Source organism: Cebus imitator, unplaced genomic scaffold, assembly GCF_001604975.1.
Source record: "Cebus imitator isolate Cc_AM_T3 unplaced genomic scaffold, Cebus_imitator-1.0 Scaffold63, whole genome shotgun sequence".
Taxonomy (NCBI): Eukaryota; Metazoa; Chordata; class Mammalia; order Primates; family Cebidae; genus Cebus; species Cebus imitator.
The window spans coordinates 5,166,079-5,180,842 of NW_016107378.1; the positions used below are offsets into that span (position 1 = coordinate 5,166,079).

Sequence of the window (14,764 nt, forward strand, 5' to 3'; positions counted from 1 at the left end):
GGGAGATCTCCAAATATACTCAGTTACTGAAAAAAACGGCATAAGTATGAACACTATGCTCCTTGTGTGAAAATAAGAGGGTGGGGTGGGAAGAGGATTAAGCAGTAACTGCAGGGGTTTTTTTTTCCTCCCCCTTAAAAATAGATCTGAAATAAATATTGCAAGATGTCAGCATTTGTAAATTCCGGGAGGTGAGTTCACAGTTACTGTTACACAATTATCTGTTTCAAACTTTGTGTTTAAAATATTTTAAAAATTAACAAAATGCATATGGGAGATATATAAATGTATTTATTCTGGTAAAGAACAGCTAACACCCTCATAGTTCTCACACAGGCCAGGCACTGTCGTGAGCCCCACCTTTATAAAGGAGAAACTGAGGCACAGTATTTCACTTGAAGCACAGAGCTACAAAGAGGGAGACAGCATTTGAACCCAGCAAGCTGGCGCCAAAGTCTGTGCTCACAACCCCCACACTACACTGAGGCCCTAGACCACACCCAGAAAGCTGGCATCAGGGGTGCTGGTGGGCCTGGGATGGAGGAAATTTTACTTTTGACTGTACACCTGTGTACTATTTGAATCTTTTACATGTGCACATTACTTTTTTTAAAATAATGTTTTTAAAGTTGGGCAAGTCCCAGTTACCAAGAAGTAACAGAATCCTGACAGGTGCGGAACTTAGGGAGGCAGAGGAACTGTTCTAAAACCAGTCGTCCCAACTCCCAGCTGGCCTCCAGGGCTGCAGCAATTCAGAGTCTGGAACACCATTACTTCCTGTCTGCTCTGCACTCCTTCTCTCCTGTCTTCCAGTACAGACTCCACCCTCTTGTGGCAGGTTGGCCACGTGACCCCAGCAGTCACATGATTGGATCAGCTATGGGTACCAGATCTAAGCCCAGACAATCAGAATCCTGCCCCGGACTTTACACTAATGGAAGCTCCTTTTCCTATGGTTAGGGGACCCAGAATGCCAGCAGCCAGGGCTCCCTGACCAAGCATATAATTGGGCACAGGTATCAATCCAGGGGACAAGAGGGAGGTACAAGAACCAGTCTCAGCTGCATTCACATCCTGGGCCCTGTCATCTCAAAGCCAGCTCCCTCCCTGCCTTCCAACTTGGTCTCGTTCACGTTGGACTGAGCTGAGTTCTCACTGAACAGAAACCCACAACCCAAAACAAGGGAAGCACGTGGCCGTGATTAAGTCCTGCACCAATGGCAAGTGGGAGACCAGAATCCAGCTCTGCCCCCTGTGCGGTCTCAAGGGAGTTACAAATGTCTAAGCCTCAGCTCCGTGAGCTGCCACCAAGCTGCTTCATGGGGCTGTCCTAAGGATTAATGTATTAATCCAATCCCACGCACATCAGTCATTAATAAAATTAATAATATGGTGACAACTAAGCCACTGCCTTTGGAAGTAACTCCTTACTAACTACATTAAACCTAAACTCGAAGCCCTGGAAAAGAGGATCCCAGCTGCGAGACAAAACAGCAGAAAGAAAGGCAGCTGGAGTCGCTTCTGTCTTTTGTGTCCCTCTAGATTCACTCTCCGCTCTCCTCTCTGACCTGGGAACATGCCCATGTGAGCCATATCAACAAGCTCCCTTGGCCCAGTGGCTTCTAGCAGCCTCAGCGAATGGATTGAGAGGGGGCAGGAAAGCAGCTCAGAATGTTAATTTCCCTGGAGAGTCCCCATGACTGGCTGCATCCTTTGAGCAAAGGTCCCAGCTCTCAGGTGCCCCTCTCACTCCTCCAGCATTCCTGTCTGCTAAAGATAACTCCTTCCCCACTCAGGCCTGGGGTGGGGGTAGCACCCCACACTGCTGGCTCCAGGGTTCTGCCCTCTCATGGGAGGCTTAGCCACACTTTGTAAATATTGCCTTTATTAAAAACTCTGCTCAAATTATCCAATTTGAGTGTGTGATCTGCTTTTCTCTGAGACCCTGGCTAGCTGACTGGTTCTCAGGTTTCTCCAGGCTGTGGCCAGACAAAATCCTTCTCTGCAGAGGACGCTGCTCCAGGGTCCCAACTGGCCACAGACCCCCTTTCCCTCCAAGCTTCTGTACCCCAGCAGTTCTCTCTAAAATCCATCAGACCCAGAAACCCGAGAATGGACCTCTGATGAAAGCATCTGAGAGCTCTCCAGCCCCAAAAGGAGACAAGCAGGGTCACATCTGGGTTCCAGAAGTGTCCAGAGAAGCAAACCACTGATTTCTACACACCAGAAAAGATACCTGAGAGTGTATATTTATAGAAAGATACATAGAAATGGGCAGATGGCGTCTATCTATAGATACAGAAAGCTCTGTTAGAGAACCGTGTAGGTACATATACATCTGCCACATCCTCCACCACAACCAACAGCACACAATTGCCCGGATCTTGGAAAATCACACTTGTTTAAGCGGTTGGTTTCCTCCCTAGCAGTTTCCAAAATGAGAAGGATGGTCTCAGGGATAGTCCTTAAATATGTGCATGTGTACTGCTCTAAAGAAGAGGAGGAGGAGGAGGAGGGGGAGGAGGAGGGGGAGGAGGAGTGGATATTCATGTTGTGCATGGCAGAGGAGATGGGACTGCTTTGGGGGCAAAGGCTTGATCCCACTGGAAAAGCGTGAAAGACAACTCCAGAAAAGACAGCTAAGGTTTCTAGGTTGGGACATAAAAACACAACAGCAAGAAGTTCGCATTCTGCAGTCCACTGAAATCCCTTGTAGCACATTACAATCAGTTAAGGGCAAAATAAAATCAGGATAATACTAAGAGGTAGCAGCTGTTTATCTTCTCGGAGATTTCGAGGGTCTCTGGAAGCCGGGCCAGGGAAGGGTACTCTCCTGGAAGAGCCTGGGGTGGGGCAAGAGTTGGGGCTGAGGGCTCCCTGGCTCTGGGAAGGGTATGGGCTGATCCGCACAGATGACGCTGCAGCTCCTGAGCCTTGAGGGAGCCTCTGCCCATACGGGCCAGTCCAAACCAGAGTCATTTCCTGGGCTAGTTATGCAGTCCCCACAACATATAAATAAAAGTTTAGTTCTGTGTTTCCATAGATCTTCTACATGAAGGCTAGCTAAATATTAGTGGAGTAACAATAATTATTAATAACAATAATCATCATAATAACAATAATTAATAGAATAATAATGCCTTGGGGTGTTGGGGGCAGGGTCCTTCATATGGCAGGGTGGGGCCCTGGGGAGGGGCTCTATGTCTGGTAGAAGTGGTGGTAATGGTGGTGGTGTTCATGGTGGTGGTGGTGCTCGTGTCTCTGGACGGGCTGCCCAGCCTGGCTCTCGTACACCACCACGGCAGGCAGCTCCCGCAGGTGCTCCCGCCCCAGGACGGGGCCGCCTGGGGCCAGCGGTGCCTGCAGGCCCCGGCAGCCCTGCTGGCTTTCCTTGGCTCGGTGCTTGTGCTTCTTGTGCCCGAGGGGGGCCAGGGAGGGGAGGAGGGCTGGGCTGGCGGCCAGGTGGGCGGAGGGGGACACCGCAGGGATGGCGGGTCCCAGAGGGGGTTTGTTTCTTGCCCCTCTGGCCACGTGGCCCACACTCACGCTCTTGCCCTGGGCCTTGGGGGACCTCACAAAGTGCTTGCTCCCGTCCTGTGTGCCCCGGAGCCGTTGCTGGAGCTCCGAGACCTTGGCGATTGGGGTGTCAAGGAAGTGGAAGGAGCCTGGGTCCGCGCCTTGGGGCTTTCGGTGTGGGACGTGGATGGCTTCCGGCTCATGGGAGCGAGATCGAGTGGGGTTGGAGGTGCGGGGGGCCAGTTCTGACTTCTGGGCCACAGAAGGGGAGCCTAGGAACCAATTCAACAGACATTTAATGAGCACCTACGGTTTGCTGGGGGTCTTGTGCTGTACCCCAAACATCACCCCCACCCCCAGTTCTCCAAGACTAAAAAATGCAAATATTCTTGATCAGAGCTACTCCCCAGTATCCTGACTGTCCCTCACTGCTTTGCAGGAAAACTCTCTGAAATGGAACTTTCCTATCTGCTAAGTGGGAAGAACCGGTTCTTTGGTAGGTCTTCAAAAATACTCTTCGAGAGAGAGCTGAGAAAGAGAGATGGCAGCAGAGACCCTGAAAACTGTCTATGGTCACTGGGACAAGAAAGAACTCTTACGCATATTGCTGAAAACATACAGAAGTAACTCACAGAGGAATTAAACCTATTAAAAGAAAGAGAGAAGGAAGTTGTGGGAGTGAAACTGAGCAAGAAGTCAACATATGTCAAGGCTGATAAAGACACAGCCACGTTGTACGCAGGGAAACCGAGGCTCTTGCTGGAAGAAACAGCCAAGAAGGGTCAAAGTAGCTGCCTGGGGAGGGGAACAGGGCTTGGGTGGGCAGGGATGGGGCACAGAACTGTTGTTTGTCATTGGGTGCCAAGCCCTTAGATACTATTTGATTTTGCTCAATTTTGTGCATGTTAATTTTGAAACCGTTTTTAACATCACTTTCTCTAAGAAGAGCCTTTAACCTGCCGTGTAATGCTGTCTTCCCCAGGCCTGGGGTAGCAGTGAACACTGCCCACGTGGCCCATCCAGCCACACCCACCCTCATGGCTCAAGTCCCTTACCAGGCCCAAACTGGGAGGTGTAGTTTTCTATCCCGGCGAGATCTAAGTAGTGGTTTCTCCTCTCGATGTTCTCATCCACGCAATGGTGGTAGCAGCCAGACTGCTCTAGGCGGCTGTCACCCTGGAACCTATGGCAGGGAAGGCAAGTGAGTGGGGTGACATTGAACACCAGGTGGGGGCAGCTGCATAGGCTACTGGGAAGCCCCCAGAACAAACTCCGGACCCTTCATTCATTTCCTTCTTGGCCTTGGGAGAGAGTGGGGAGGAACAGTCCTCCCTGTGAACTGTGCCTCCGTTTCCTTTCCTGCTGATGGAGAGACAGACCACAGCCCATGGCCCGACTTCCTTGCAGTTTCTAGAAGGAGTGGACAGGGGTTGGCTTTGAACAAGTTCAAAGCAAATGTGAGAGGTTATTGGTCAACTTCTAAGAATCCCCCAGTGCCAGGCTTCAAGCCGTATGTGCCTGCTACAGGTAGGTGGCCTAAACCCCAGCCTGGTTCCCCAGGGGCTGCAGGCAGCAGAAGTCCCTCATACTGTTGGAGTTGGGCCTGGCAGACCCCATGACCGGCCCTACAGCCCAGGATGGGCCTCTCAGGTGTGTGTGTGTGTGTGTGTGTGTGTGCGCACACATGCATGTGTGTGTGACTAAGACAGTGTGTATGGAGGGGTGGGGAGAGATGCTGTCAGAGGCTCTTTTTTTCCCTGCAGGGCTTGGGGCTCCCCAGCCCTCTCCTCCAAGGACCTCTGCGAGCTGCTCCCATCCTGGTTCCTTCCCACACACCACAGCACCACCTTCCCCCAGGATCTCCAGCCAGCCTGGGTCCCTCTGATTCTCAGCCCTGTCCCCACATCTGGCTGTGACCCTGCTTGAACTATGTTTTTTCTTTCCCCTAAGCGAGTACTAATTCCGCTCCAGTCATTCCCTTACCGTTTGCACGCTAGAGGTTAACACAGCTTCATGCCCGCCGTGTTACTGTTGTTTACTCAATGTCTTTCTTTAAATGATCTCTTTCCTTTCCTCCCTTCCTCCCTTGCAGTTGAAGAAATAACAGGTGAAAGGTAACTGCAGCCTAATAATTCCTTATCCACAATTCTGAAATCCAAAAAGCCTGAAAACTAAGACTTTTCATAACCCACGTGGAAGCCAAGCCCACCCTAAAGGGATGGGAAGGTGTTTAAGGTGTTTATCTCACTTAGTGTGAATATCCAATCATCTCCCAGCAGAAACAGCAATGCTTCAGAGCCTGATGCGCCACGGGGAGCCCTGCCAAAGCCCAGCAAATGCTCGACTCCCGTCCTGTCTGTCCAAGGTGTGTTGCATAAAAGGATGTACTTATTTGTTAAGGTTTTTGTTTGATTTATGACTCTGTGCATCAAAAGTGTTGGCTCCCTGAAGAGAACACAGACCACAGCCAAACCTCCTGCTCTAAGTCCTCCATATCCAGGTACACAGACGGAAGACTCAGGCTGTGTACATCCAGATTCAGGTACACAGCCGGTGCTCAACATATGCTAACGTGCACCATGTCCACGTACCTGAGTGGGGCTCGCTGCTTCTTCTCCCAGCTCCGCAGCTCCTCAGCGGGCTTGGTCTCTGCTCGGGGCCTCGTGCTCTGCAGGTCTGAGTCCGGCCGAGAAGCACAAGAGACACCAGGTGAGCTGCCTGTTCCCACCCTGCCCAGGAGCTGCCTGATATGCAGCTGCTTTGCAAGGCCACTGTGAGAGGGTTCCCCGAGCTGGGGCTAAATAAAGAGCTCTCATAGCTATCCGCCCAGGTCATGTCCCCATCTAGCCTCACCTCCTCCTCAGACTCCCCCTCCAGCCTCACCTCCTCCCCCTCCAGCCTCATCTCCTCCCGGCTGGCCTCACCTCCTCCCCCACCAGCCTCACCTCCTCCCGGCTGGCCTCACCTCCTCCCCCACCAGCCTCACCTCCTCCCGGCTGGCCTCACCTCTTCCCCCTCCAGCCTCACCTCCTCCCCAGACTCCCCCTCCAACCTCACCTCCTCCCGGCTGGCCTCAAGGCTTGCAGATGCCATGCTGCCCACAACACCAGCGTTTGCTCCAGCTGCATGGCTCTGCCTATGCAAGGCCTCTAACCCGGAATCCCTTCCCTCCTCTTCCCACCCTTCCTCCTACCACTTCAAGGGCCCTTTTGAACCCCACCTGTCCACAAAGCAGCTGCCCCAGAAAGCCCACAGGGAGGGAGCTGGCCCTTCCAGGCAGGGGCTGATCCTTCCTGAGAGATGGGAGGACCTTGTTTCCCAGGCTCAGCCCTGCAGCCCCTCACCAGCCTGATTGACAAGGACGCTCCTCTTGCTCTGGCTGCCATCGGGGGCCACAGTGAGCTTCACCCGCAGCATCTTGCTCGATGTTGGGGAGTGGTTGACGGAGGAGTCCACCACCTCATAGATGGTGTGCAGCAAGCTGGTGATGTCCTGAATGGGAGGGAAGCGGAAACCCATGCGGGGGTTGCAGTCACAGGGCCTTGAAAATAGAAACTAGAGGGCCTGGTGGCCGCTGCAGGCCTGAATCCCTCCAGCTGCCCCATAGCAGAGCCTAAGGCAAAAACCTGGATGTCTGAGGTTCATTTGGGAGGAGATCCTAGGAAGCAGAAGTGAGGGAGCAGGGAGAGAGAAGAGGAAAAACCCGCAAGAGAAAAGAAAAAGAGCAGGTTACAGCCAGGGGCAACTGGGGCTCAGTCGCACTTGGGCCCTTGAGGGAGACTGTAGAGTCCATCTTGGAACAGCCTCATTCAGACAGAGGGGGGGTTAGGAATGGACTCTCATTCCTCACTGCCTGAGAGCTCCCCAAGGATGCTACATTCCCTGTACTTTGGATTTTTGTTTGAGATGCGTTCTCACTCTGTCACCCAGGTGGGAATGCAGGGGTGTGATCATGGCTCACTGCAGCCTCAAACTCCCGGTCTCAAGTGATTCTCCTGCCTCAGCCTCCCTAAATGCTGGGATTACAGGCATGAGCCATAAGCCACTGTGCCCCACCCTCCCTTGTGCTTTTGGGCTCCCCTGCAAGGGCCAAGCCAGCTCCCTGTACCTGAGAAGGCTCTTACAGTGGGCACCATCTACCACGGCAGCAGGTGAACTTCGAGGTAGGCCAGGGGAAAACTAGGTGGGGACATCAACAGCATCTGCTTCGGGTTTGAAATGAAAAATGGAAAGGGAGGCGTGTCCCTGCTATGGGCTGAATTGTGGCTCCCCATTCACCTGCAAGTCCATAGGTTGAAGCCCTAAATCCCACTGTGACTGTATTTGGAGGAAGGAGATGATTAGGGTTAAACGAGGTCATGAAGTTGGGATCGTGATAGGATCAGGGCCCTTAGAAGGAGAGGAGAGGCTAGGGATATGGCTCACACCTGAATTCCCAGCACTTTGGGAGGCCAAGGTGGGAGGATCACTTCAGCCCAGAAGTTCAAGACCAGCCTGGGCAACATAACATTCTCTACAGAAATTTTTTTGAAAAATAGGCATGTGTGGTGGTGCACACCTGTAGTCCCAGCTACTTGGGAGGCTGAGGTGGGAGAATCACTTCAGCTTAGAAGTTTGAGGCTGCAGTTAGCCATGAGAGTACCACTGCATTCCAGCCTGGGCAACAGTGCAAGATTCCATCTCTTGTAAAAAAAAAAAAAAAAAGGAAGAGACACCAGAAGAGGTCTCTCTCTCTACCACATGAGGACACAGTGAGAAGGTGGCCGTCTGCAAGCCAGGAAGCGAGCCCTCAACAGGAACTGAGGGAGGTGGCACCTTGGAGGACTTCCAGCCTTCAGAACTGTGAGGAACAAATTTCTGCTCTCTAAGCCACCCAGTCTGTGGTATTTTGTTATGGCAACTTGAGCTGGCTGAGACCGTCCTAAAAGACAAACTAATCTGTGAGAACTTGACTAAATCTTATCTCCTCTCTGAGCCTCAAGTACCCCTCAACCAGAACAGGGGTGTCTACACAATGTTCCCTGGGTGTCCCACAGCCCTTCTAATTGGGGCTGGAGGGCACGGATTCCCCTCACTAGGCCCTTTCTTTCTGGGTACCTGCTGCAGTCACTTGTCTGGTGGCGGTGAGGGGGTAACGTCCTGCTTTAAATGGCATTGGAAACCTCTGGAGAAGACACTGTTTCTCTATCGATCAGGCCCATCCGTGGTCAGTTACCTGCCCCACCATCCTCCACCTCCTGCCTATAAGTCCCGCAGGCTGAAGTGGCTGAGGCAACCCCAGCGCAGCCCCAGCCAGGCATGGGTGGGTGGGTGGCGCAACATGGTAGGGGTGACAGAGGTGCTGGCCCTGTCCTAGGAGGTGCAGCCACACAGCTCAGCTGACCTGCCCTTTAACAATGCAGGGGGAGGGGGGAGTCACACAGAAAAGCCAGAAATCCAGGATTTTCTGTTACATCTTCAGAATCACTGATATTGGCAACTGACATTTAACAAAACCCCTTGGGGGACCAGAGCAGAGCATCTGGGGGCCAGATTGGAATTGTGGGAGCCACCAGTTTGAGACCCAGGCTCCAGGCACTCCCTATCTGGCTTGCTCAGCGATCCCACCTCTTCCTGCGAGGCCCGCAGAGGGCTCTCCTTCCTCCTTTCCTTCCCTCCGGCTTCTCCGTAAGGCCCTGTCTGCTCACTCTGTCTATCTTGGGCAGCCCATGACGGAGGCTTCATTACACACATGAGGTGGCTGAGGGTCACTCACTTCATCCCCCAGACTTCTGATACCTTAGAGGACCTGGGGCCCTCGTGTGTGATCAGGGTTGAGGGTCCCAGCAGACTGAGGGTCTCGGAGCCTGTGTGCTTTGGCAATTCTAGGTTGAAAATCAACCCCACTGACTACACAGGGCCAGACACCCAGCAATCAGTGTGCTCAGTATTTCCCACATGAACAAACGCCTGAAGGAGAAGCAGGTACTTCTTTCCGAGTGGAAAGCTGGCCCACACCCGGGCTCCGGGCTGCAGATGCCGTGAGGTGGGAGCCCATCTGTCCTGGCACTCAGAAGGCGTGGAGAGGAACCGTATTTACAGCCAGATTTGAGGAATGGCATCAGGGCTAAAAATGGATCAGGGAGACACCAGGCCGGTCCTCCCTCCACTCAAAACCACCCCCTGGCTTCTCAGCAGGAGGAAGACATGACCCAGAGAACGCTTTCCCCAGGGCCAGGCCTCCCTCTCATTCCCAAGGCAGCGAAGGAGGGTGCAGGTTGAAGCTGTCAGCAGTCATCTTGCTGCTGCCAAGGGGAGAGTCTGCCTCACAAGAAGGGAAATGGAGCTGAGGAAATAGAGCCGTGATGAATACTAGTCCTGAAGCCACTGAGCCTCTGGGTCAAGCCATGCCTGAAGTCAGACCCCAAACCAAATTTCAGTTACATGAGCCAATCAATCTATTCCCTTTTTTTTTTGGATACAGCAGTTGTAGCATGTATTCTGTCACTTATATGTCAAAGAGTCCTGAGTACTTAAAAGTCACAACTTCCTCCTCCAGCCTGTTGGAACAGCCCCTAAACCACAGCCCGAGGAGGAGGTGACCTTGTTAACACAGAACTCCCATCTGGCAGCATAAAGGTGAATTTCTCCTGCACTATCACAGAGAAGAAAACACCCTGCCAGGGCCCGGGATGAGGAGAGCAGGCAACAAAGCCTCAATCCTTTCTGGAAACAGGAGGCATGCTGGACAAGAAGCAGGAGGAGCCCTGGCGTGTCATCCTGGGCTGACGCGCAGACGCACGCAACCTCAGACCTGTAACAGGTCCCACACCTGCAGATGGGGGCCTCTCGGGGAGGGAGAGGTCGTCAGAGAGGGACAGGGAGGAAAAGGGATGAGGAAGCAGAAGGAAGGATACCAACCCCCCAGCAGTGCCCTCAGGACCTGAAATCAAATCCAGGTTGCCTGCCAGAAGACTGGCCCTGCCAGGTCCCCAGTCACAGCTGTCTCTCCTGCCGATCGGCCACCACAGCTGTCTCCTTCAGTTCCTTAAACACCCTGAGCCCCTGGCCTCGGTCTGCCCAGGAGCCCCCAAGGCTGTGCATGCTGTGTGGCTCAGCTCCCTTGCCATCTCCTCCAGGAGGCCTCCCCTGGACCCTCCAGCCAGTCTCTGTCACAACACCCTGTTTATTTTTTTCACTGAACACATCGCTGCTCAGTTATCGTACAGCTGTTTGGATCTGCCTTTTGTCAGGATGTCAAAGCCCCAGGGTGAGGAGCTTGTCTGTGTGGTTCCCTGCTGTATCCTTGTGCTTAGTACCTAGGACCCTGTAGATGCACACACTCGTGCTCAGTGTGCAAAGACACAGGCAGGAAGGAGGCAGCTGCGGAGGGCCCTGAAGAGGGAGCAGCCTGTGGAGGGATGAGGAAGAAGAGGTTTGGGGTGAGGCCATGACCAGAGCTGTGACCGCAGAGCTGCTGGCGGGCCCTCAGCACGGGTGGTGTCATTCCCGTAGCCTAAAGTGAGGTGCGGTGTGGCCTCTGTGTGCACCCACCGCCAAGCTCCTGGGCAGCATGGCTAAGTGAGGGAGGTGGCCTGCGGTGGTCCCAGCCCTGTCCCCCCAAGCTCTGGGAATGTGGAAAGAAGCAGGACAGGACTCAGCTGAGGCCTGGGGTCTTTCTCTCGGGAGGCCCTGGGGCTCTGTACCTGCCCCCGCTCCTTCTCCAGGAGGAGCAGCGCCTAAGCTGAGGGCAGGGGAGCTGCCCTCCCTCCCTGTCCTCTCTTCCCACTTGCCAGCAGCTCTGGGATACCCCTCCCAATCTCACGGGCGCTCCCAGCAACTCCCCGGCTGTTACAGCCTTCCCTGAGGGGCAGGACCGATGCAGGGGTGAGAAGAGGCAGTGGCGGGGAGCTATGCCCAGGCCCTGTGCCCACGGGCATGATACACGGCAAGAGGCCAGGCAGGTGCACTCACCTCTCGGGTGACCTTGCCATTGTTGTCAAAGTCGTACAGGGTGAAGGTCCACTCCTGCCGGCTGTCCTCCTCCACGGACACGTCACACTGGAGCTCCTGGATGCAGAGAGATGGGCGGGGCTGGTCCCCTATCTGTGGCAATGCTGACTGGGTGGTGGAGGCATGAGCCCAGAGGCCAGGCCAAGGGGCGGTCACCTGCCCTCTGCTCTCCCTAGACCTGGAGTGGACAGGGAGTACCTTGGCCAAGACAGAACTGGCCCAGGAAGGCAGCCAGGGGCTGGGCAGGGGTAGTTTGGCCCGGGGAGGGACGCCTGCAGGGGTGCCTGGCAGTCTGTGGGTCTTCAAAGACAAAGGAAACTCAGGGCAGTCTGAGAAGAGGCTCTGTGGCCTCAGAAAAGCTGAATTTGGACCAAGGGCAAGAAGCAACTAGAAGGCAAAGGAGCGGCAACTTGGAAGCTCCAGCCGGACCCCGGCGTAGGTGAGCACGTGCATGAGGGGCTCGGATGTCGGTCAGGCCCGGCCCCAGCCCCTGCAAGGCCCTCCACAGCTGTGTGACCCTGGCCATGTCGCTGCCCTCCACTGTGCCTCAGTTTCTCCTGGTATAAATTGTGGAAAACGACGGCCTCTCTCCCATAAGTTTGCTGGGAAGATGACATGGCCCCCAACACGCCCTCAGCCTGGCTGTCTCCCTGCAGCTGTTGGGGGGACAGTGCCTGACCTCCCGCCTCAGGTGCGCTTTTCTGTCTCAGGGCAGCCCTGAAGAGTCCCGGAAGGAATGCCCAGAGGAGACCAAACAAGGGAGGGACAGGAGGCAGTGGAAATGCCAAACCTCCTCACCCCTCCGTGGGACAAATCTGAGCGCATGCTTACATGGGTCCTAGGAGGTTCTCCAGCTGGCAGAGCCCACGAGCAAACCCAGCCTTCGCTGGCTTCCCTCTTTCCTCCCACCTGCACCGCGGGACCGCCTCCCCTATACACTGCCTGCTCCCAGGGCCATGTGGCCAGGTCTGCTTAGGAGAACGGAAACAGGAAGTGGAGTATACACGCTGGGGTCATTTACACCTGTGCTTGGAGCACTGCCTGGCACATAGAAAAGCTCAATCCATGGTAGTAGCTGTTAATTCTGCTGTAATGATAAACAGTCATTGAAATAATTATTTCAATCAATAATCAATGAAACAATCATTTCATTACTATTATTTTCAGCAACCTAAAGTGTCTGACCCCAGGGAATGTGAGCTGGGAAAGGGTGAGCTCGTCGCCGGAAGGTTGAGCACAGAGGCTGGCTGAGTGTCAGATGGACAGTCCTAGGGAGCATGCTGTTCAGCAGGAAAAGGTTCCACGAGTGGCCTTTCAGATCCACAAGATTTATGGAAACAAGACCATGCTGCTCCATGGCTTGCCAAACTCCACCTCTCCTTCCACCATCAGGAAGGTGGCACCGGGCTGGCCTGGCAGGAGGAAGAAGAGCAGAAGACACCTGCCTGTGGACGCTAGGGGAGTGAGCCCCAGCACGGTGTCCTGGTCCCGGCTGCAGCAGCTCCAAGCTGTTTCCCTCCAGCAATTCTTGGGCTCCCACGCTGAGTTCAAAGCCAACCTTGCCTAGGCCACACCCATCTGATACCTGCCAAGGGCCCTCGCTGCTCTCCGAGGCACTGTTTCATGTGCCATGACATACATGCCTGCATACTCACCCTTACACACACACACATACACACACACACCTACACAGGCACACCCCTATACGTGCGCACCCTACACACACATGCCTGTACACACACACACACACACACACACATACACACACACAGCATTTGGCTGTTTCAAAGACACTTTGGGCCTGAGCTTCAGAAACGTGAGTTGAGTAACTATGGCCACCTGCCCCACCTGTCAGATGCGGGTCTCCCAGGCCTCCCCACACCCCACAGGGCTTCTTAGGCGAGTCCTGCCCATGGCCCACAGCTCCTGCTCCTCCAGAAGCAAGCACACTTGGGCTTCCAGGGAGGCAGGATGCCTGGGCCTGGGCTTCCTTCTGCCGCTGAGTTCGGCCCTGGAATTTGCCAAGCCCCCAGGAGACCCTACAAGGACCCGGGTGGGCTCAGGACGGGACTGGGTTCCAGGAAGAAGCTGGCAGCCCTAACTCCCCCTAGACGCTGCCTGTCCTCCCCAGGCAAGGCTTCAAGCCTCCTGGAGGCTGGAGAACACGCTGCGTGGTGTGGGCTGTGCAGGATAGTGGGGCATGGCGGGGAGATGACACTGGAAAGGGGATAAGATCAGTCACCAGGGTCCCTGCACACAGGCCATCTCCCTCATGCCGCACCATCCAGCACAGGCCACACCATGCCGCTCACTGACCCCACATAGCATGCTGGGACTTCAGCCCCAGGCCTTCGCTCCTGCAGTCCCCTCTGCCAGAAAGGCCCTTCTCACACCAAAGGCTCCTCTGTGCGCCTCTCTCCCAACTCCTCCCCCTACGCTCTGAGCCTCACCCACCTCCTCACCCTCCATCCACAGCCTTGGCTCCCTCCTCCAGTCACTGCACAGAGCCTGGAGATGCCAAGTGTCCGTTGCCCCACACCCCATTGCCTGACCCCACCCCAGGCTCCCGGACCTCATCACATCACCAACTGTACAGCCATTGGGTCCAGGGCACCCAACTGTCCCCTTGTCACACTGTGCACTCCTTGAGGGCAGGAACCACACCCAGTCTAAGCTGGGTCCTCTGGCAATTAGCCGGTGCTAATCAACATTGGTCAGGAAGAGGGACATCCTCTTAAGCACTTTAGATGCATGAACTCATGATGCTGACCACAGCCCAATGTGACAGACATCACTACTATCCCCATCTTACAGGCGAGGCACGTGAGGCCATTGAGACTTGAGGGAACCGGCCCCAAAGTCACACAGCTACTAAGTGTACAGCCAGGATTTGGACCCAGGCCTGCTGACTCTAGAACTATGCCCTGGTGGTCTCAGGAAGGCAGAGGGAAGGAGGGAGGGAGCAAGGAGGGCAGAGCAGCGGCGAGTTCCATGCAGCGGGCCTGGGCCTGGCTCTCAGTGCCAGGGACTGTGTTGGATGCGCAGGAGCGTGCTACCCTGTCAGGCGGTGGGGAACAGACAGACTGTGAGCTCTGGGAGGCACATCCCTGGTGTTGACCACGTGGGGAAGCTGAGGCCCTGCGAGCATCAGGGGCCTGCCTGTGCCTCCTGCTCGTCCATCCTACCTGATAGCCCCCACAGGCTCCCCAGAACAGCCTCAAGAGTTGAAGGGGAAGTTTTCACCAAGGAAACTGAG

At 54.7% G+C, this 14,764-nt stretch overlaps 1 protein-coding gene across 3 annotated transcripts in view; it reads right to left on the reverse strand.

The window, feature by feature from the left end:
* Positions 1–271: 271 nt before the first annotated feature.
* Positions 272–14,764, reverse strand: part of NKD1 (NKD inhibitor of WNT signaling pathway 1) — an 89,993-nt gene continuing 75,500 nt past the window's right edge. For all 3 annotated transcript variants that reach the window (XM_017530140.2, XM_037739124.1, XM_017530141.2), the window contains 5 exons: positions 11,470–11,565; positions 6,861–7,008; positions 6,108–6,192; positions 4,572–4,699; positions 272–3,788 (listed from right to left, as the gene is read on the reverse strand). In XM_017530140.2, coding sequence (XP_017385629.1) covers positions 3,199–3,788; positions 4,572–4,699; positions 6,108–6,192; positions 6,861–7,008; positions 11,470–11,565 — 1,047 coding nt within the window. In that variant the 3' untranslated portion in view covers positions 272–3,198. The remainder of the gene's footprint in view (positions 3,789–4,571; positions 4,700–6,107; positions 6,193–6,860; positions 7,009–11,469; positions 11,566–14,764) is intronic.